Source organism: Harmonia axyridis, chromosome 2 (genome assembly GCF_914767665.1).
Source record: "Harmonia axyridis chromosome 2, icHarAxyr1.1, whole genome shotgun sequence".
In the NCBI taxonomy this organism is placed as follows: domain Eukaryota; kingdom Metazoa; phylum Arthropoda; class Insecta; order Coleoptera; family Coccinellidae; genus Harmonia; species Harmonia axyridis.
Genome location: NC_059502.1, coordinates 36,495,208 through 36,520,050, shown reverse-complemented (window position 1 = coordinate 36,520,050; position 24,843 = coordinate 36,495,208). Strand labels below are relative to the sequence as shown.

At 32.5% G+C, this 24,843-nt stretch overlaps 2 protein-coding genes across 2 annotated transcripts; one reads left to right on the top strand and one right to left on the bottom strand.

Moving 5' to 3' along the window:
• Positions 1 to 4,352: 4,352 nt before the first annotated feature.
• Positions 4,353 to 5,809, top strand: LOC123672186 (tubulin polyglutamylase complex subunit 2-like). The gene is made up of 2 exons (XM_045606197.1): positions 4,353 to 4,568; positions 4,623 to 5,809. Coding segments are annotated over exons 1-2 (957 nt in total). The 5' UTR covers positions 4,353 to 4,566; the 3' UTR covers positions 5,578 to 5,809.
• Positions 5,810 to 7,619: 1,810 nt separating this feature from the next.
• LOC123672185 (UV radiation resistance-associated protein) lies at positions 7,620 to 24,674 on the bottom strand. Its single transcript, XM_045606196.1, has 9 exons — positions 24,245 to 24,674; positions 24,080 to 24,159; positions 23,830 to 24,016; positions 23,045 to 23,562; positions 22,769 to 22,937; positions 21,866 to 22,099; positions 21,642 to 21,801; positions 12,133 to 12,611; positions 7,620 to 8,838 (listed from the first exon to the last, which is right to left on the bottom strand). The coding sequence occupies exons 2-9, from the start codon at positions 24,152 to 24,154 to the stop codon at positions 8,336 to 8,338; spliced, it is 2,325 nt and encodes a 774-aa protein (XP_045462152.1). The 5' UTR covers positions 24,155 to 24,159; positions 24,245 to 24,674; the 3' UTR covers positions 7,620 to 8,335.
• Between the last annotated feature and the right edge of the window lie 169 nt (positions 24,675 to 24,843).

Sequence of the window (24,843 nt, the reverse complement as noted above, 5' to 3'; positions counted from 1 at the left end):
CATGCCTAATATATTTTGTCTCGATTTGAAACTAAATTTTGTAAAAATTTTGATTAGATCATCCTAAAAATTAATTCTTTATAATAGCCACCGGTTAAACTTCGTCTTCTGGTGATTAAACTGGTGTGGACTGCATAATTAAAAGACCATATTACTTACATATTATTATTATAACATAAATTGTCTATAAAAAAAATCTAGGTAATTCAGGAGCACTCAGTTTTTATAAATGTGCCTATTTTTTTTAATAAAATTGAACTGGACATCATCAGATGAGCTGGAAATCTGCAAGAAGGTATTCTCATCCAAAAAGCGTTAGGTAAGTATGTCACTTAAGTTATTGATATGTACCTTTATACGCGTGTCGCTACCTCGATTAGGTAAAATAAATTAAAAAATAATTTTATTGAAACAGGAATTAACTAAAAGTTCTTGATAATATTATACGCTATTAAGGTAAGCATGTTTAATTTTGCAGATGTGCACATGTGCATACCATCACATGCAAAATTTCAAGGTATATGGTATATACAGGGTGGCCACTTTTTCAATGGGATTGTATTGGTAACTTTTAAACCATAAGAGTTAGAAGATCGGTCAAATGGACAAAAAGTTGCATGCATAGAAGCATTATCAAGCAGTTCAAACAAATCGAGATTATCAGGGCCGGTTTTCGAGATATCATTAGAAAAGTAAATTATGTCATTTTGATTTTTCTTTTTTTCCCACTTCATTTCAAATATCATCAAAAAATGTCACAGGAATTTTTTATTTGACAGTAAATTATCCTCAATTTGACGTAATCAGATATCGTATCCAACGTTTCGTACTCTCTGGGCCACCCTCAACCTCATTTTTTTCAATACGGACCTGCATATTTTATGACATTTTTAGAAATAACTTTTAACGCTGAATTCAACGATATATCATACAATGTCATTCAAAGTAGATTTTCAGGTGATTTTGACCCTTATCCAATTTTCTTCGGGTCGGATCTGTATTACCTTCATTTAATTTAGTTAGCAACATGCAATATGAAATAAAATTCGATAAGAAAATCAACTTACCCATCTTGAACTGAATGAAACATATTAGAATCAAAGCAAGAAACCAGTATACTGGTTTCTTGGTTCTTCTTTCATAATAATCATTTAAATATTTCAATTCATAATAATTAAATAAAAAGTATCATTTAATGAAAGAAAAATCGAATGATTATTCGAAAGTAAATGAAAATTAATGAAGTAAGTGTTCGAAATGTCCACCTTTTTGTAAAATGCACTTTACGGTTCTGGAACCCATACTTCTTATACATTTGCTTGTTTGGTCTCCTTGAATACCTTCCAAAACTTTCTTAATTTTCTCGCGAGGTATCACTATTGTTGTATTTGTCATTTGTTCCGTTGAAACAAATTACAGAATCGAAATTTATTTTGAGAGCATTACGATATAATTTTTGCAAGGCTTGGTATTCAAATTTAAAATCATTGTATTCGCGTCTTTTGACTATTTTATCAAGAGCAGTTTTTGTAAAATTCCATTCACTGGCCTCAGTTCTCGATTTTTTTTCTGGGTTCGATTGAATTTGGGTCAGAACATTGATATCGTTAATAGACTTGTTTTTTCTTACATACACACCATTAATTTTGGATGAGGGTCAAAATCTCCTGAAAATCAACTTTGAATGACATTGTATGACATATCGTTGAATTCAGCGTTGAAAGTTATTTCGAAAAATGTCATAAAATATGCAGGTCCGTATTGAAAAAAATGAGGTTGAGGGTGGCCCAGAGAGTACGAAACGTTGGATACGAAATCTGTTTACGTCAAATTGAGAATAATTTACTGTCGAATAAAAAATTCCTGTAACATTTTTTCATAATATTTGAAATAAAGTGGGAAAAAAAGAAAAATCAAAATGATATAATTTACTTTTCTTATGATATCTCGAAAACCGGCCCTGATAATCTCGATTTGTTTGAACTGCTTATGATAATGCTTCTATGCATGCAACTTTTTGTCCATTTGACCGACCTCCTAACTCTTATGGTTTAAAAGTTACCAATACAATCCCATTGAAAAAGTGGCCACCCTGTATACTCGGTGGCAAAGCTCTTCAAATATAAAAAAAAACTTTATCACCATATATGTAGTCCTTAAGAATCTTCTTTATAGCTATAAACAAGGAACCTAATTTCTTAAAATCGCTTAAAAAGACATCTTCATTGCCACGTCTTTTGTTAAAACTATCATGTACCTATAAGAGAGATGTTATATATTTGCTCTATGATGTATTTGTTATCACTTAGATTATGAACAAACTTAAGCTTAGTTCATGGATAAACTAAGCGAATCTTAAAAATTGGCATGACCATTATTATTATTAGTTATCAGGGCCGCCGCCACATACCGGACATTTTGCCGGGGCGCCCAATTGTAGGGGCTTAAATTCAGTTGATAAAACAAGACTTTTCACCCTTTAAGACATAAATGTTAAAGGGTAAAAACGTCCTGCATCGTTTGAAAGTACCACGCTCTATTCATAAAAATAAATAAACGTCGTACTTTCAAACAATAATGCAGGACAATTTTTTGATGAAATCGACAAAACGTCGCGTTTGATAAATTTGGCAAGGTGATTTTGAGTTGAAAAATAACGATTTCATATGAAATTGAAAAGATGCCTGAGAGGAATAACAGAGGCTCGTTTAAAGAAAATTCATATAAATTAGCCAAAGCAGAGGGCGGTGAAATTTTATTTTGCCGGGGCGCTATATCTGGCGGCGGTCTTGTTAGTTATTTATTTATTCGTATTCTTGTGGACCCTATCAGTTACACGAATGTTGGTGATCATGCATATACATACTTTGTCGAATGTCGACTGTTGCACGGAAAAGGACAACAGTTGTTTTATTAAGTTCTTCAAACTCGATATTCTTTGTCTATCAGGCCTCTCCTGTCTCGACGGGCTCCACGTCGCGTCCTATCCCGTTTATTTATTTACATATACAAATTGAATTTATATCTAGTCGTATCTATTGATTACGGAAGTATTTTGAGTGTTTCACATCTTTTGAAATTATTTTTATAATCATCTCAACTCGCTCGTATACCTTATTAATTGTTATAATGTCACTGAAATAATTTTTTCTTAGATTTTGTGCTTGAATTTTCACGCAATCAATACAAAATTTTGCATCAAAGTTGTATCTACCTTGAAACTAAGTTATTTCATATCTACACGCAAAATCGCTCAATTGAATCGGATCTATTCTAACGGAAATATGGAGTATTATTTTTTCTCTGTTCTTTAATTTTCTCTTTGATGATCGCGTCACTACGCGATCATCATGCAATTTTTCATAAAGCTTGAAATTTTTATTCTGAATAATCTATAATAATACGTAGCTGAGCATTGACTCCAAACTCAACATTAAAGTGAGAAAGGTTGAGCTTCTTGGTATGTGATCAAGAAGGAGCGGATTAAGAAATTCGAATTTCAATCAATGATAAAATAGTATCGATTGGTTCAATGATGAACCAATAAAATTATCGCTCATGTCACTAAATAAAAACAACATGAGTCTAACCCTATGTCCTACGTGAGCGACTAATGTTACGACGCGAGCGACGCGAATTTTATGTACTACGCGAGCGACGCGAATTTTATGTACTACGCGAGCGATGCGAGCAGCGCGACTTTCAGTGTCCTACGTTGAAATCTACAAACACGACACGGCGAGACAAATATATGGTTGGGGTTGGGAAATGGGATTGTGCATTGCGAAAGATCAGTCGCGCGAATTTCGCGCAGAAATATCAAATAATTTGATCGCGGACATATCGCGCGAAATTCGCGTCAAACAGTTTTACTACCGATACGACTGCACGTAGGACAGCGCTATTATATTCCAAGGTTTGATAAATTCGCTTTGGTAGCGTCGCTCGCAATAGTTCGCTCACGCAGGACACAGCGTTACTCTACTAAGTTGGAGTCATAGATGTTGGAGTCAATCCGTCCCTTTTTATCTATCTATCTATCTACATCTTCATAGTCATAGGATAAATAGTAATTGTTAATCTAAATGCAAAATTTGATATCCATCGAATTTATAGTTTTGAAATTATCGGGAAAACAAAATTTCTAACAGATCCGTTAATAATAATTATTCGATTGAGTCGAACCTTGTCGTTTGTTACTATTCCCGGCTGAAAAATTCGAAAAATACGCACATCGTGAGAAAGTGATAACTATATCTCAAATACACTGCAGGAAAACTGAATGAGATACGAACTGTCCTTACTCCTTAGGTTACTTGAAGTTACGAAACCTCCTCAACATGGTACAATGCTTTTGCGTACCTTTCTTTATTATTTATCATAATAATATATAAAAAAAACCTAGTGAGAGTTAAATGAATCATACAACAAAACACATTCGGTAATTTAAAAAAACGTCATAATTGATGGTATGGTGCTTTGACACCAACATTTGTCAAATGGGCATGATACAGTTATTTGGCTAGGAGACATTATCTGAAATTGCTCGTAATATTTTAAAAGAACATGTAAGGTAATTAATTCCATTTTTATAGCTCTAGTAAAATTTATTTTCTTTTCAGGAACAACTTAGGATTTTTCGTTGATAAGGTCTCGGAGGATTCCTTTTATCAAAACTTATTAATTGGTCTACCAAATGTCTTAGATAGACTGCCAAACATACACGAGAAAAAACTGAAAAGGTTCCCACCAGTGACAAAATCGCAAGTGAAAATGTGGGAAAACGCAAACAGCGTCAATTTACCACAAGATCTTCACGATTTCTACCTGTCCTGCAACGGACTATCATACACTTATACTTTCTCTTATGAACCTACCAATAGGGACGATCAGAAGTCGAATGAATTATATGCAAAAATCAATATTAACCCTATCGAATCTCTCAATTTGTTTGACGGTTATGAAACTAAGGCTACTGCAAGGATTTTCCATGATGGGATCTTTTATAAATTGGAGCTGAGCCCAGATAGTAAAGTATTCGAGTTATCTAATGATGTATATTTCAAAGTGGCACTTGTCTATACTGAACCAAATGCTGTGCCAACGGTATGGGTCTATAAGAATAGAATATTTTATTTTATTGCTAATGATGTAACAACATATTTAAAGATGGCCATTGCACATTTGGGGGCACCTGGTTGGCAGTTTATTTTTTCTCCACTCGCACTACCAGGAAGAAGTAGAGAAATGCTGAATGTAATAGCTCCGGGTATCCTCAACAGAAACTATGATTCCGTTCTATCAGGCAACAATGTTACAGAATTAAACAAAATTAATATCAACATTTTCAATGCTACAGATGAAGAAATTGATGAAACTAAAAAATGTAATGAGACATTATTGAACAAAAAATTTAGTGCGAATACTATTGGTCGTAAATCCAGTAATGCAACTATTGGAAAAAAATCTAGTTCAACAACAATAGGTAGGAAGGCAAGTTCTGTTGTGTCATCTAATTCTGAGAAATTAAAAAGAAGAACATGTTCGAAACGAAGACCATTTACTCCTAGGTTTTAAGAGGTTTATCATTTGCAATTATCACTCAGATGTATAATATTCAGGGTACTAGAGGAAAAATTATTTCAGGTGAACTGTAAATGATTTACATAATTCAAGTTTCTATACGCAACTAGCATAAATTTGCATTATTTTTCGATGAATATGCGTAGGTTTATTGAAATATGTTAGTAATTCAAGAACCATTTACTTTAAAAGGAGTGTTTGAATAAAATTCTGGAATAAAAACTAATTATTGATTATTCAAATATAATAAATGTACTTTCATAATTTACAATCTGCCAATCTCACGATGTCCAGCAATATTCACAATGAATCCAATATTGCGAATGCTGGACAATTTGGATAGTATGAATCAGTGTTGAAAATTGTCCCAAGTCTATTAATTTAAAGATAAAGTGTATTTTATGCATTTTATCAAAAGCATTTAACCAACTTTTAACTCTTGAATGCTCTTATGGATTTTCATGAATATTTCGAGGATTTAATCTGGGACAAGGACCAATATTTAGTATTAGGGAATAATCAATGGCACAGACTGAAAACATTTTATTTTTGATATCACATCTAATAAAACATGCAGTGCCTAAATTTTCTCAGAAACAGATGCATGCTTATAAATTACCTTGAATGCTCTATCAAACAAGTCTATTGGCATACTGCCACACTCCATATTAAAATTTGATGTAGTTTTCAGTGTAGCTCAAATCATTGTAAATACAGACCTGTTAATCCTTTTCGCACAACAATGAAATGATCAAATTAACAGTAATAGGTTTTAGAAAATATGCTGCATTTTATAAAAATGCTTCTTTTTATAAAAAATAACAGTGATTACTTCAATCAGTATGTCTCCAGAAGCTGTACCAGACGCACCCAGCCTTACCACTTGTACCCACTGCTCAGGCTCACTCTCAGCAAGAAAAGTGTCGAGTTTATGTGTATGAAAGTTTCAATTCTCTTCCTGTTTTTTTTTACGGTCAATTAATGATTTGAAAAAGTTAAAAAAAAGGCTTTTGAGTTTCTGTTGATTCAAGAACCATACAATTTGCAAGAATTTTTTGTCAGTACTTCTTAGAATATTGTAATTTGTGACGTGTTCTCTTCTCATGTATCTCATGTATGTTCATATATTATGAGAATAAAGATTATTATTTAACCCAAATACACACATTTGGTTTCTGCGATTGTTGTTATTTCAATAGCATTCCATCAAATCCTTTTTTTTCAAATAATAATTAAAATCATATCAAATGTGATCTATATAGAAAGTACATTTAATCACATTTGAAAAAAAATTCCAAAAAAAACCCCTGAGTTCAAAATTAATGTTTGAGACCTTGCTTTTAAACCTAGGGGTATAGCTAAGTGATAGAAAATATTTCATTCTAATATTATTATGTTGTGGACCATTTTTACTAATTAAACACAAATGAGAGCAGCATCAAAGATTTCATACAAAATAATATGGCAGCAAATAAGTGGAAAAACAATGGAAGTGAACTTATTTCAAATAAAATTCTGTTGATTGCAAGAATAAATTATCGAGTACATAGTATTTTGTCCATTTTTTTTTCATTGGTTACACCACCCTTGCAAAACTGGGACCGGCAGCTAGTGTTACATAAAATATTATTATGTGTGGTAGTATTGCCAATATTGATGAAACATTCAATGTAGTTTATAAGCGCACTTCTGTTTCTAAAAAAATGTAATCACTGGATGTTTCACTAGATGTGATATCAAAAATATAATTTTCTCAGTCCATGCCTGCATCACAGACTTAATACTTGAAATATTCATGGAAATCCATAAAATTGTTCAAGAGTTAGGACAATTTTCAACACTGATTCAAACTATCCAAATTATCCTGCATTTACACTGAAGAAAAAAGATGGTTTATTAGTTAAGAACCTCTTTTTCTTGTCTTAGGGCAGTAATTTATTTTTCATTGAATTAATTGTACAGAGAAACAGATGTTTCCCATCAGTTCATTTCAAAATAGATATATTAATGACGCATTTCAATAAAATTTGAAGTCATTTATTTTTTAGCAACTTTATTTAAAATTACTTTGAGAGAAAAAAATAATAAAAGATAATGGCAAATAATCAGTGTTGAATCCAAGGTAGGCCAGAGGGTGTAATACCCTCCCTAGCATGAGTGATACCCAAAGAAAAAAACTATAACTCAAAATCAAAATGAATTTTGACTACCCCCTCTAGATGTTGAAATTCAATTTTCTGGATTCAACACCGCAAATAATATAATCAAAAACTGCAAAAGCAATGTATACGAACGACACTTTTTGATGACATACTCTATATCAATTCATATATATATATATATACATATATATTAAGTGATTATATATTTTCAATAATAAATTAAAATCTTTCTAAAGTTTTGTTTACTAAAAAATGTATCATCATTTCAAGATCTAAATGATTCATGAAACCTCAATAAACCCATATATACCAATACAAATATTTTCAAACAATCAGAATGATCTTTTCATTCAGAACAAATGGACTGATATTTCATATCATACTTTCCTTAGCATCAATTGTATATTATAATTAGTACACAGCTCCATTGACACTGCTTAAGAACTCTAATATTCTATTAATTCCATCAAAATTCAAATTACATCTTATGCAAATTACAGACGGTATAAACATAAATTAATGGAAATAATCACAATAAAGAAAAGAAATGATTTATACCATAATAATACTTCGTTGTAATTAATATTGTATCAGTGTTTAGGTTTAACCAAATTGAAAGATTTGGTGGACACTAAAGCATCAGTACGAGCTGTCAGAGGACTTTCAGAGTTCTGAACTGAAGAAGTGGAACCCAAATATTCATCAGGATAAAGATTTTTATCAGAACAAACTAATGCTGGCCCTGTCCTTAACCAGTTTTGCATAAACTCCTCTTGATCTTTGGAAATTAAGTTAGTCTGTTCAGGAGCATCATTTTCTGGATTGTTGATGAAAACTCCTCTGTCACAATGCAATAATTTAGGTTGCACATTTCCATTACTACCATTTGTATCTACCACTAAATCACTTAATGTTGATTTAGGGTTTAACAAGTCTGTTCCTTCTTCCACTGAATCACTATGTTGTAAACAGTCTATTGTTTCCTTATTACTATCATTATTCGAAATTATATCACAGTTGAGTTGGTTATTTGAAAAATTGCTTGTACTGTCCATGGCGCTTTCTTTTTTGACAGTTGGTGTATGTCTAGGACCTAAAAGAAATATATTTCCTGTTATATTCATATTACATAGATTACTAATTAAAAAGTTATCATCATGAAAACTATTCAATGCTGGCAAAGATGTAATATTAATGTGTTATAATGAAATGCATAAAAATGTTAAAAGTCAAATGGAGAATGAAAATATTTTCTCCTCTTCATTTCCACAACAAACAGTGAAACTCCGTTCTGATGTTAGCATTAGGCATAGAATATATTCTCTCTGCCCGCAGTTTCGTTGCTACTTAGCCATTTAGTGAGCGCAATTTTGAATATTTTTCATAATTTGAGGGATTTGAATGTATGTACCTTTATAAATACCAGAACAGATCTTAGTCTACATCTTAAAATCAGAATGCTTAAATGCTACGTATTTCCAGTACTACTATATGGGATGGAGGCCTGGACGCTTAAGAAATGCGACACCGACAAGCTGGAAGCATTCGAGATGTGGACATATCGAAGAATCCTCAGAATAAGCTGGGTGAGCAGAATAACGAACAAGGAGGTATTGAGAAGAATGGGAAAGGAGAAGGAAATAGTCGACACAGTCAAAATCAGAAAATTGCAGTATCTGGGCCACGTGATGAGAGGGGAGAGGTATACGCTGTTGCAAACTATTATACAGGGGAAAATACAGGGTAAAAGAAGTATAGGAAGAAGACGCATCTCCTGGTTGAACAACCTAAGGCAGTGGTACAACAGTAGCTCTGTTGAGTTGTTCAGATCCGCAACTTCAAGGGTAAAAATCGCCATGATGATAGCCAACCTTCTTAAAGGAGACAGCACATAAAAAAGAAGAAGAAGACCTTTATAAAAACTAATGAACCTATGTCTAGCATTCAAATTTCTCAAAAAATTTGAAATCCGGACTGTACAGTTAGGCATATTTTGAAAAAAAACATGGGTAGAAATTGTATAAATTGAAAACTACCCAAAAAATTATGAGAGAAAAAAAATCTAAAAAATAACGAGTTTTCAAAAAATATTTTTTTCACTGATGATCTTCATTTTCTCTCCATTGATACTACAATCCTTAGATAGCTTGATATTGGTTTTGAAAAAATAAGCATTCGACCAAATCAATGGGGATGTAGTATCATAAAAAATTACGATCATGACGTGAACGGGAAAATATCGCAAATTAAAAAATGAGGATACATCGCTTTTGTTTCCTACAAAATACTTACTCAGAATTCAAATAATCTACTAATCTAAACCCAATCATTTCGAACACGCCTACGTAACCTCCCTTTCCTTCAAAGCAATGTTGGAAGGGCAATTGTTTAAGTGACTACATCTTCTTATCTTTATGAAACTAATGGGATTTAATCTCTGATCCTAGCACTCGATATTTACAATATCAAGATGTACGGTTAATTGTATTTTATTGAGATATTTGAATTTGAGACTACTTGTATTTATTTATTAATTTTTCAACAATAAACTGATGATTATTATTTTTGGTTTACTGCGTAAAATAAACAAAAAAGCAAATGCAACTAAAGAAGATCTATTGTACCATTTCCAATTTCAGATGGATTAAACACCAATGAAGTTGATTAAATAAGTAAAATTTATAGATATAAAAAATATATTATCAACAGTATAAAAATAATAATAATAATCTTTACCCCCCAACACAGTTACAAAAACCTGCACCACACCACACTATGTCTGAATTTATCTTGTAACAAAATAACCACATTATTGTCCTTAACTAATTTATGAATTTATTCACATCCTTCAATAACAAAAATATCAAAGACAAGAGAAGGTATAGTTTTAGATTATGGCACTTTTGATTCATCGAGGAGGCATTCAGTATGAGGTAATGCTACTAGTAATGGAAGATTTCAAAGCTTTAGTCGTTCTGTCGAAGTCAGTTCTTAGGTCGTCTGTTCTTCTTGTTTCATAATTGTGATAGTTTTCATTTTGGATTAGAACAGAGGTGGTTTTTAGTAGTTGTTGCCTTTATTTATAAATTAATTTGGTTAATTGGCCTCAGAGAGAAAACATGGACGTTGGGGAAGAGAATGTCATTAACGACGCTTTGGTTGAAAGAGAAAAAACTCATACTTCCTCTGTTACATATAAAGTTGGGCTTAATGAAGCAATTTGTAAAGGCTTTTGATAAGAATGGATCATGTTTTGCATATATGGGGGTAAAAATGCAACAGTTGAGCACAGAAAAACTCAAAGCAGGGATATTTGACGGCCCACAAATAATACAATTAATTAAAGATCCTGCCTTCATAAATTCAATGAATCAAGTTGAAGAAGAAGCTTTGTTGCTTTGTTTTGTTGCAATTGTAGAAAATTTTCTAGGCAAACATAAAGCTCAAAACTATGTTGAAATGGTTAACAAGATGCTGAATAGTTTCAAATCCTTAGGGTGCAATATGAGTATTAAAATACACTATTTACACAGACCATTTTCCAGAAAATTTAGGAGACATGAGTGAGGAACAAGGTGAAAGATTTCACCAAGATATTAAAGTTATGGAGGACCGCTACCAAGGAAGATGAGATATGCACATGATGGCAGATTACTGATGTAGTTTAAAAAGGAACTGAAGGAAAAGAAGATTTCGAAGATTGTATTTTGTATAACTAAAATAGAAATTTTGTATCTACTTTTGTTTGCTACACTTACGGATTTGAGTTAAAATAATGTAACTTATATTTCTCTAAAATTGTATATATTACAAATATGAGGTTCTAGGTAAAAATGAATATGTTATTTGAATTCAGGACATCAAATTGATATAGAGTCAACTCAGAAAACCTCGACACTGAAACAGCTGTTCCCCTGTGGAGTCAATTGAATAAAATATCAAAATATAAAAATTAAGGATATCGTTTCGAGCACTTTCACTAACAGTATCCGGAAACATTTGCAGAAGTACCAAATTAGAAAAACTCTTGAGTGAAACACATATCTTCTAAACATTCAAGTTTGCCACCATAAACATGACACTCTTGAAAAGAATAATTGATTCAATGAAATACTAATTTCATGATTTCTATTTCTGTCATTCATGTTAATCAAAACCACCAAATTCAAAACGATACTATTTGGGAATAAGATCATTCTTAAGTTGGCAAAAAGCAGTTTGTTTTCCATTATTCAATGTGTTTTATATCTTCGGAAGACCAGTCATAAATTTCAGAAATGGAAAGAGCTACATTATGTCAATATTGTCCTTCATCGAATAATGTTTTGATTGATGTGTAATTAAGATTCATGTTACGAATGATTTCTTAATCCTATTAAATACTCACCATAATTACTTTCTTTATCCTGAGATAAATAACTTCTGAAAGATTCATTGCTAATTTGTTTTTTCATTAATAATTCTGAGAGAGTCAAATAATCCCCTTTTACTAGAGGAGTACTTTTTATATCACCATTACCTATTCTGTGTTTGTCACTATTCAATTCAGGGGAATTAGAGCACTCCATTTTTCTATCATATTTCAAACTCCATTCATTAAAGCAACAAAGTGGTGGCAGTTTTTGAATCGCAGAAATCAAATTCTGTGGATTAGTTTCTTCGTTAATATTGAGAAGAGAAACCATGAACCTCTCTTGTTTAGATTCCTTATAGCCTTGAAGAAAACTTAGGAGATTGGGAAGTGTTAGTTTCAAGTCTTGAGTATGCATATTGAACAACCATCTTAGTTGCGCAATATTCTTGTTCAACAAAAAAACTCCATAAGTAAACTGCATCCGATCCTTGCCTTTAGTGAATAGAGGAAATCTGAAATAGAGATGAATAAAACACCGTTAATTTTATACTGAAGTGTATTATTTCTTCATTTCTCATGGAATATAATCAAATCATTAAAAGTTGGCTTATGAAAAAATATTTCTACTTTTGGGATTCAAACTTTGTCTTCCAGAACTAGGAGGACCAGATCGTTCTCTATCTAGTTTTAGAATTTTGAGCTAGGAACAATGATAAACGATGAGGTTCATCTAACCAAGGGCGAATTTGTGATCAAATTCATGTATAATCTATTTTGGAGAAATTGGAGATTATTTCGGTTATTGATCCGTTTTGATTTTAATTAAGTTAATATTGTTCTAACAACCTGAAGAATACAGCCAAGAAACCAAATCAATTTACGAAAAATGCAACACTGAAGAAGTGAATGAAAGAATGTTTGAAGTGATTGAACCCCAAATTGAAATTACTCCTGAGTACAGAAACCTTTTCCATAACAATCTATCAAGAATAATAACAGAGGAAACACCGACACTCAAAAACGATACTTCAGTCAAACCCTTCCTCCCTACATCATAAAGCTGATAAGAAAAAAAACACTTATTTCGTGAATATCAGAGTAACCAAAATCCAAGTCTAAAACGAAAATTCAACAAACTGGACAGGGATCTTGCAATACAGATCCAATAAATATCTAGAGACCTGCAAAAAAATCGAAGATCAAAAAGGTAGGACATACTGGAGAATCAACTTTCAAATCTAAATCAAGTCAATGGTGAAACTCTCAATAAGGATAAAGATATTGCTGATGCTTTCGCAAAACATTTTGAAAATCTGTTTAAAAAATCCGCAAACAAAGAATTTGATGAGGAGTATAGGAAACAAATAGAAAATTGGTACGCGAACGACTAACGACTCACCCCACAATCCGTCAGAGAATACATTTGAGCCTAAACTAGAGGAAGAATACTATACGGCACTTAACCATGGAAAGAACACAACAACTGGCTATGGCAATATTCCAAAAAAAATATACTGAGGAAATTAGACCCTCAGTTCACAATGTTATGATCAAAATTTATAACTACTACCTCTCTCAATCCCTCTTTCCAATTGAATGGAAAAAAGGTATTTTGATAACCATCCCCAAGGCAAAGACAGATAATTCCAACATAGGCCAATTACACTTGTACCTATATTAGGAAAATATTTTGAAAAAACAATTGGGAGAAAGAATATGCAAGGAGATAGGGAAATATATACGACCATGTCAATTCGGATTCAAAAAGAAGACATCGACCATACACCCTATAATTATACCCACTTCAAGCGTTCAATGCAAAAATGGGAAATAAAACAGCTGCTATATTTATGGACATTCAAAAATCTTTCAACAGTGTCTGGCACGCCGGTCTGATCTCCAAACTTTTCCATCTAAAATGTACATATCTATTTGACAAACATAATTGAAAATTTCGTTCTAGAATCTAGACAGGTGAGGGTCAAAGGTGAAACTTCAGAAGAAATTACAACAGCGCAAAGACTACCACAAGGCTCACCAATCTCTCCTCTAATCTACAATTTGTTCTGCAGTGACATGTACAGACAATCCGATTTCAAGAACCAGAACATCAACAAGATAGAATACATTCTCCAATTTGATGATGACACAACTTTAATATCCCACCACAAATCACTGAAAGATTGTATGATAATAATAATAATAATAATTATGGAACAGAAATTGGTAGATGTTACAGGCATGGTCGAGACGTTGAAGAATACAACCCAACCAGTCAAAACTCATCATTTTCAATAATAAAATCAATGCCAACTTTCCCAATATAAAACTTTGAAGTGACACAATTACTCCAGCAGATTCATGCCAGAACAAGGGCATAAAGATTGGTAACAAGTTGAACTTCAGAGCACACTTAAATATCCAAAAGAAAAATGCTATCACCGGAGCTGGGCATTTAGATCTCTTACCTATAAAAATAATCAGCAGTAAAACAGCTAATGCGATATACAAAATGATATGCAGACCTTTATTGTACTATGGACATACAATATTCTCAAATTCAACAAAAACAGGTCTGAATACAATTGAAGTAGCAGAAAGAACTTGCTTACGAAAAATTACAAAACTGAGACATTCCAACAACCCATTCAATCAGCTTTTACATCAGACAATGGAAATAAAACCAATACTGGAAAGAATGCAAAAACTCAGCGAAAAATTCATCAAAATCCAAAATAATATCAACATAAAAACACCACTACAATTGACCATCTACAAATGTGAGTCCTCATCGCCACCTTTTTTTCTCATAAGAATCCCAATAACTCATGAACCGTTGAATTTTTACCCAAATTATGGCATATTGCCGAAATTGCCATCAAAAAAGCTATCTAATGAAGCAATAATGTACTGGGTGTGGCATTTGAAATAAGGAAGTAGTAGTCTGTTTCCGGTATAACCGGGAGTTGTAGAGATCTAAAAATATTTTAGGGAGAAAGATCATTGTCTCAAACCCCAATATGCAAATTTTCAGCTTAAAATTATGATTAGTTTTCCAGAAACGTCTAATAGGCCATCGAGTTTGGGACACCCGATATATTGTTCCAATCCTTCCCTCGGGGTTGAATTCTCCATTTGATCCCTTACCAAGCAGTTAGTTACTTTTGATTTTTCATTTTTGGATGTTGATTTGTGCTTTTATGTTTCTTAATATTTCCTTTACTGAAGATGAACCCTTCAGGATTCAAAATATGTTTATAAGGGTTTTTTTTTCAAAAAAATTTTTCATCGTTTATGGAGAAGACTTAGAGACCTTAGTTTCTCTCTTCTCTATCTACTACTCCACTTTGAGCATGGACTTCTTTCTTCAATATATTTAAGTGTTCGATCAACGTTTCTGTTGATATCATAATAAAACCGTATTTATACGTTTAAAAACAACGTTAAATATTGATATAATTCTTTGAGCAAATAAATGTTATTTCCCCCAACATTTCTACTGATAATAAACGGTTGGTTACACAATCATTTCACAACTTGATATTAACGTACCTGTACCCATTGGGTATAGAATAAAAATTCCAAGCTTAGTGGAAAATTTGGTGTTACTAGCGTCGACTAAACCATAGACAATTCAAGCAGAATATAAAAAAAAGAGGAAAGCACTGCATCCTTGGGGATTACATATCAGTATATAGGTGTTACACTGAAAAGGAAACAGAAGTCTTTTCATTTAAATAAATAGATAATGGAGAAATTCTTGGACACATCAATTTTGTTCTTGAGTAAGGCATCTTTTTACATAAAAACCTTCATTATATCCCTTCATCACTCTATGCAGCAATCCCAACTCCGCAAGTTTGAATAGGTTAAATGGGACATGCGATATGTTGTTATGAAGGTCTTTTCCTCCTGAATATGAAAGTGAAAATTTTTTCACTATCTGACTACTCGTTCACAAAGTATTCAACTTTGAAAACGAAATACCACCCATTTTTCACATCATAAAAATGATAACCAATTTCAACAAGTCAAGGCAGATGGGGAAAATTTATGATAAAAACGAGATAAATGTCCTAATTGTTGAATTTTTGCAATGAAGCGCATTCTGTGGCATACATTTTCAATTTTAAGCGCCTCAAAAAGAAGTCTAGAGGGGACAGATTTGTAGATCTGGCCTACCAATCTGGTTGAGAAAGTTCATATCTAATAATAGTCGTGACACCAGTTGCATAACTAGGGGGACATTCATATTATTGAAAACAGACGTGGTATTGGGTAGTGATTTACTTTCTCCAAGATTGTCAATGAGTAGAGGGTAAATTCATTCTCTGTATTTGAAGGTAGCGAAGCCTGTCAGATTGTTCTCTAAGAAGGGCCTAATGATACGGTCACCAAAAATGCCCGCCCAGACATTTTTTGTGGTATTTAAGTGTGAGTTTCACGAAAGATATGAGGATTTTCATCTGACCAGTAAAGACAGGAATAACAGTTAACTATACCATTCAGAAAAAAAAAAACATTCATCAGAGAAGCAAATGTTGAATAGAAGTTGTTTATTCTTCCAGTCAAGACAATTACATCCACAAATATCTGTAAACACCTCGGTATAAAATTAGATCATAAATTAAATATTAAAACCCACATAATAACACAAAAGAGCTATTACCCGAGCTGGACATTTCAGATCGCTCATATATAAAAATGTAGGGATCAGCACCAAAACGGCGAGCAAAATATACAAGATGATATGCAGACCCTTACTGGAGTATGGATACACAGCATTCTTGAACGCCCCAACGACAACAATAAAAAATTTAGAAGTTGCCGAAAGAACTTGCCTTAGAAAAATTACAAAACTGAGACACCCAAACAATCCACTCCACAACCCTTCTAAGCAACTACTATTTGAAACTACTGAAGTAGAACCAGTATTGGGAAGACTTGAAAATCTTGGCAAAAAGTTCATCACTAACCAGAATAACGTTAATATTATGAATCAACTGATTCACAGCTACCAAAGGACATCACCACCAAAAGCAAAACTACTGGCACTCCCAATTTTCGAATACTTGAATCCTCTTTGAATATCAACAATAAAACAGCTGCACTAAAGGCAAAGTTACCACTTTCAAACATAAATCAATAGAATAAAAGCTGTTTTTATATTATCTGACAATTTATAATTAAATGTAATATAAACCTGTAAATAACTGGCAGGAAGACTGCAGTCTATAGCCATTTGATTGAAAAATCAATAAATTTCTCTTTCTCTCTCTCTAGGACAAATTTTAAGAGGATCTTATCATTAGAATCCTTCACCTTGATAAAGTAACCGACAACAATGACATCATAATAAATCACATTCCATAATATACAGTTTTATGGTCAACACGGGCGCATAATAGACTAGGATCTATCTTATTTAACATCTTTATCAAAGATGCACAAGGGTATATTGATATTCCTGGTGTGGTAACCCTGAAATACGCTGATGACACTACAATAACAGCTACAGGATCCTCTATCAGGGAGGCTGTTGATAAGATGAATAGGGCATTGAGTTCGATAGAAAGGTGGACAAATTCCAAATTTCTTCAGTTATCCACGGAGAAATCGTCGGCCCTCTGTTGTCGCAATTCAAAGGAACTAATCAACATTCCACACGTAAAACTATATAATAAGGATATCCCATGGGCGGAATCTGTTTAATATTTGGGTGTGACAATACATCAAAATCTGGATTGGTCCCAACATATTAATAACATGTCCGCCAAATCTATGCAAGGTATTAATGTGATGAAAGCATTGTGTAGAACCTGGTGGGGTTGTCATTCAGCAACTCAACTCCTGCTGTACAAATTTTATGGAAAATGTTCCAAATCTCTTAGGGAGAAATTGGATAGAACTCAATATGCTGCTTTACGTGTAGTAATGGGATACATGAGATCAACTCCGATACACATAATACTGGTAGAAACTAATGAACTTCCATTCGAGAAGTGTAGACTTTTCTTGGCAAGAAAATTTGTCTCTAAGTTACATAGAATTCATAATGACCCTGTGCTTGCCAACATAACTTCTCTCAGATACTGGACTTACTGGGAAAACCCTCCTCTTATAGTAGAGAGTCTTAGGATTTTGAATAATGTAGAAGGTATCTATTCATCTCTCCACCTTCCCTGCTTTTTGGGTGAACTATCTGTTCATACTACGTCAATTGAATACCACTCAATCAATCTGTCTAAGACATCGCCAGATAACTCAGCGGATTTTGTCTCTGCATGTTTGGAAAAATACCCAGAATACAAGATTGTTTTCACAGATGCCTCAAAAACTCCTAATAAAACAGGTATAGGTGTTTATAGTTCTATAGGGGTTGGGATATCGAAGATGATACCTAATTACTTCTCCATATGCTCGGCTGAATTGCTAGCAATCTTGGAGGCAACATGGGTAATTGAAAGTAAAAATCTCAAAAAATATCCGATAGTTTTGGATTCCAAGGGGGCACTTGAAAAAATAACAAATGGAGAAATGCAGGTAAAAATGATCATATTACACTTTCTATCAGAGCCAACTTAATATATCTGTCTGAAAATGATTTCTCTGTTAGGCTTGTTTGGATACCCAGTCATACAAATATTTATGGAAATGATCAAGCGTATTATTCAGCAAGAAATAGTTCTGAAAGGTCGCCAATTCTTAGAGCGGACGTGGCTGATTTTTGGCCAACTTTCAAACGCATTGTCTGGGAAAGATGGAAGAAACGCTGGATTGAGAAAATGGGTAATCGTACTTTTGCTCAATATGTGGCTCCAGGGTCCATAGGTGTGAAACCTTGGTTTTTGGGTGTTGATCTGACTAGAGGTAACATAGTTACGATCAATAGATTAAGAACTCAACATTTTTGTTCTCCTGGACATTTGCAAAAGATTCATGTGAGGGAGACGGATCTTTGTTCCTGTGGTGAGAAGGCGACATAGCACATATAATTTTCGCATGCAAAGATAATATGGATAATTGCTCAAAGTTATATCGGGTGTCCCAAGGTGAGTGGCCTATTAGATTATTATGGAAACTATTAATGGTAAAGATTTCAAATTTTGTGGATAGATATTTGGCCATGTAAGGTACATTTTTAAAATAATTTCACATTTCCAGTGTTGCCGGATGTACGACAATTTGGCAACAACTTTGTTATTTTAAATGGGACATCCGGTATTTCTATTTTTTTTATGATACTCCATAAAATATTAAATCTATTCACTCTATTTTTTCCATCCCTATCTTTAACGGTTTTTGAGTTATTAATTATTTTTCGAAATTTTAGATCAAATTGGCGTATTACGAAAATGACTGTAGTTCGCTCAATATTTGAGATTTAAGTCAGAAATTTTGCAAGTCGTTAGATATTGATCTGATCTGTGTCACTGCTTTTGAATTATAGTTGTCAATAATACAGGACGAACAAAAAAAAACCATCATTTGCCAAGTTACAAAATTGTAAAAAAGTCTATTTTTTCAAATTAAACACCTAGTATATTTTTCAATTTTTGGAATCAGTACAACATACTCTACAATTTTTCTTTTCACGTCCCTATACCTATCTCAACTGGATTCCGAGTTATATGCGTTTATTAGATTTCACATTGATTCAATAAGCGTTAATTTCTTTTGTATTGTTATTTTCTCTATGTCGTTCATAGATCGATATATCAATGAATCAGTTCAATCCATAAATGTCAAAATAAACAATTATTGCCTAACAGGTGTTTTGTTGCGAGGTTTTTCTATAAATAATGGCTCAAGAAAGATATACACATATAACGCATATAACTCGGAATCCAGTTGAGATAGGTATAGGGACGTGAATAGAAAAATTGTAGAGTGTGTTGTACTGATTCCAAAAATTGAAAAATATACTAGGTGTCTAATTTGAAAAAATAGACTTTTCTACAATTTTGTAACTTGGCAAATGATGATTTTTTTTGGTCCGTCCTGTATTATTGACAACCATAATTCAAAAGCAGTGACACAGATCAGATCAATATCTAACGACTGGCAAAATTTTTGACTTAAATCTCAAATATTGAGCGAACTAGAGTCATTTTCGTAACACGCCAATTTGATCCAAAATTTCGAAAAATAATTAATAACTCAAAAACCGTTAAAGACAGGGATGGAAAAGTAAGAGTGAATAGATTTAATATTTTATGGAGTATCATAAAAAAAATAGAAATACCGGATGTCCCATTTAAAATAACAAAGTTGTTGCCAAATTGTCGTACATCCGGCAACACTGGAAATGTGAAATTATTTTAAAAATGTACCTTACATGGCCAAATATCTATCCACAAAATTTGAAATCTTTACCATCAATAGTTTCCATAATAATCTAATAGGCCACTGACCTTGGGACACCCGATATAATGATCTCTTAAAGATCAATTCTTCAGGGACTTTTCCACTCAACATATTTGATTTACTATTCTCTAAAAACATCACAGTGTATAGGTTGCTGTACAAATTGCTTTTAGCTTCAAAGATCAAATTGCAAAATACCAAATACAAAAAAAAAAAAATGTCCAATGTGAAGATTGATTGATGTTGTAGTGTGTGTTTGAGTTAATTCATTTTTATTTTTATGTGGTATAATATACCCTCTATCCTTATTTCCGTCTATTTTGGTGCTTTGTCTGAGTTTTGGGAAAACCCTGGGTAGTCGTGAGTCCCTGCCAAGGTGATTCCTCCGAATGTTAAATTAAATAGTGATAATACTAGCAATTAACAATAGTCAGAGTGTATGAGGCACAATAAATGCAGACAAAACCAAAGTGGGAACCCACACCCCTCCCACTCTAGGAGGGTCATTTGTTTGCTGTGTCGATGGTCCCAACCAAGCACATAGTAAAGGAGTGAAGAAGAAGAAGTAATAGACTAGGATCAGTATTCTATGGTTCGATCAGCTACTGGGGGAGTATATAACAACAAATAAAGCATATGCATAGTTCATTGGAGAGGTTCCTGTGATTTGAAGTATCAAAAATCAGCGGCCTATTCCAGTCATGTGAAAAGTCCCAATAGCTCCTGTTCTGTGGCGTCAGCTGATACTACTTTATTATAGACCAGCACTCAGAAGCTCCTTATGCAATGTTAGTGCTTTTCTCAATTTTGTTTCTGTGATGTCCTTTGGAATGCCAAAGTACATCAAATTAAGTAATCAATGTTGTTGGAAATCCTACATTCATTCAAAACATTGTTATAACAGTTATAAAATTGCATCTATTCAGCATTAGAATTATCTTTTGTGAAAATAATCCCAGAGCTTTAGAGTAAATTGATCATGAAATAATGATTGGAAATAAAAATCTTTTACTTCATAGACGAAAATATAGCCAATTCGGCGTGACTTCAAGTTACAAAGGAAACCAAAATGGATTAAATTATATATTTTTATATGACAAACTTTCATGATATTTAGCGTAGTATTATCATTTGTATGATATTCCATTGTAAACAAATTTTCCAAAAAAACTTACTCTTTTTCTGGTAGATCTGGAGATATTTCATCAGTTACACTTGATCTCGAACCCAAATGAGTCATTGGATATCTGAGAGGTACTTGCAAAAATTTTGAACACATTAGTAAAATATGAGTTACGTATCCTAAAGCTACAGATACACCATCATCTGTGACATCTATGGAATATAAGAAGTAATAAACAAACACCTTCAGTCAAAATAATGATCACAGGTCACAAACCTGACAACAAATCCGAGTTGGGAAGATGCATGCCTTTAATTGTATATTTCTTATCTGGAGCTTCTTGTATAGGATAAATCCATAGCAATTGCTGTAAAAGTTGGCGCTTTCTTTGAAATAACTGAGATTTCTTATGAATTAATAATTCTTGATGTTGTTTCACTACTTTGTGATATTCTTTCAGTTTTTCTTTTTCTTTGCTGAGAATTCGAAAGTTTTCCATCAACTGAGATTCTGAAATATATATTATATATTTTTATATGGAAACAGTAGTTAGTTCAAATCATTTTATGTGATTGTTTATCATCAATTTGGCGTTTTTGCCTGCATGCAATGATAGTCGGATCAGATCAAACCCATTAATTAATTAATATGCATTTTGTATTAAGGTTATAGTCTGTAAATTTTATCATCTATAAAGTAGGCCACAACCTACCACTACCATAAGCATGGCTCAATATAAAAAAGATTTATTCCCCCAAAATTTTTCTGCTCTCGTCATTGTGATCATGCACAATATTGATTCTTCAAATTTATTAACGATAACTGATTGCTTTACTTGAAGAAAAATAAGGGAGTAATGTAGTTCTGTTTGTTTCTATGAGGAACAGGGCATCGTTGCCAAATTCATTTAAAAATACCCGTTTTTAAAACCTATGGTGTTTCTCATGATTTTTTCATGTTGTTCATTTCATAAGTAGGATAAACTATAATCTCCTGATTGTAAAATTTAAATTGAGTATTTGATGACATGGTTCAAATATGAGGTTACAAATGTCTTATTTCCTTTGTCGTGACTCTCTTAAGTACATCATCAAAATAAGAATATTTCGTAAAGAGTTCAAAATCTTTCCATTTGCAGTACAACCACAATATTTAACTACAAATTTTCAACTTAATTACCCTTCTCAGTATTACTCTCCATCAGATCAGAATAACTTTTTCTCAACAGTTTGAGGTTAACCCATTTTTTTTCTAAACATTGACCAGCCAGTTTTGTCTTGAATTTAGCATTTTCAATCTCTAGTTTCAATCTATACATTTCTTGTTGCTGTATTGGGGTTGGTTTTTCCTATAGAAGCAAATAAATCTCTATATAAAACGGTCATAATTGAAATGCTTAGTAAGAAAGATATAATAAAAAATATTTTCACAAATATGACATGAAATACAACTTACATCTAACATTCTATTAAGATGATCCATTGTGAGCAATTGAGATGTACTCTTTGTTTTCATCAATGGCATCTGTTGTTCTGGTTTTTGTATTGATACATCCAACTTTGTAATTTTTTCTTTTAATTGCTGAGCCTCTATCGTTTTATTTTTTATTATTATTTCTGTATAGTGCAATTTCCTCAATTTATCTACATTATAACTTTTCCTAACATCATTGGATTGATGGAAAGAAGTAGTGTTTTTGTAAATTGTTTTGTTCTTAGGAAAATCTAGTATATTCATATGTTGCTTAAAAGAATCTGGTAATTGATGAATATCATTTCTGATACAATGAACACTAGTAAAGAAACCACCCAACATACAAAATATCACAGTATTATGATTGAATAAACAAGGCTGCATATGTATTACTTTGTTCCCAAGATACACCAATCCAGATAGATGAAGACCCCAAACAAGTATCATTTTATCTCCATCACTATTTTTTTCTTCATGTTGCCATATACGTAAAACAACAGCTGAAATTAATTTAATTGATCAATTCAATAAACATAGGAAATCAATAATGGTAAAAACCAGAGTGCAACTCATTATTATGATAGATATCAAAGAAGAGCATAAATTGCAAAGGAAATTCAATTAACTCTTATGTTTTCTGTAAGATCTTTTAACATTCCTAATCAAACTATTTTTCAGTTACTCTCTAATTTTCTAGATTACTACCCATACACCGAAAGGTAACAAATGGGATAAAGATTATATATATATATATTAATAATAAATACCAGTTGTAGTTGGATAGTTGTTCAAAACTAAATCTTGCCATTTTGGATGAGGTCCGCGAGTCTTTTCACTTGTATAAAATGGGGCACTCATAGTCGTTAAATGCAAGGTGAAATAGAAATTGAATAGCTTATTTCTTTCACATTTCAAATTCAAGCACCATACTTGATTTATATGTCTCAAGCGTAGCTGAAAAAATCAGCTAATTGAAGATTAACAGGTAGATAAAATGAAAAATTATGGTTAATTTACCTGTTGAGTTATTATAGGGCTCCATTGTCGTCCCCTTTGTGCTTCTAAAATTATTTCGTTCGAAGAAAAATTCATGACATCTAAAAAATTAAAAGAAAAAATAAAAACTCATCTATAATCTACCTTGGTAGATATCAGGTAAATGCATCAACAGCAACTGCGTACTTTATTGAAATAATTTACATTCTCCATAAAGCCTGATCCTATAAAACTGAAATATGATTTTGAACGAAATATGATACCATCACAAGCTCATATAGACAAATAATATCCTTCAACTTCAATGTTATTAAAGTGTATACATTTAGCAGTCTGCAGTACAGTAGGTAATTTGACATATCTGACAGATATTGTGATATTTCACTTTTCTTTTGACAGAAAATAACTTTAACCACAAATTCGTCTATGCTATAACAATAGCTCCTGTTATTGGAATTGATAGAGATAACAATGATAAAATAATTATCAGTTTAATTCTCAGTAGCAATAAAGTACCACATGGATTTCATTACTCTGATATTCGATATCATGACCATGAGTTTTAAGTATACAATGTTTTGAATCGAATTTGGTAAGCGAAAATGGATTTTGGGGTAACTAAGACAGATATGTGCACGTAACGTATCGTCATAGACGCGTACAAAATTCGTCATGTACAATATATACAGGGTGTTTCCTAAACATGCGGCAAAAATTCAGGGGGTTGTTCCTTGGACTATTTTAAGCATGTTTTGTCCTTGGATGATTTTTGAAAAACCTCTTTG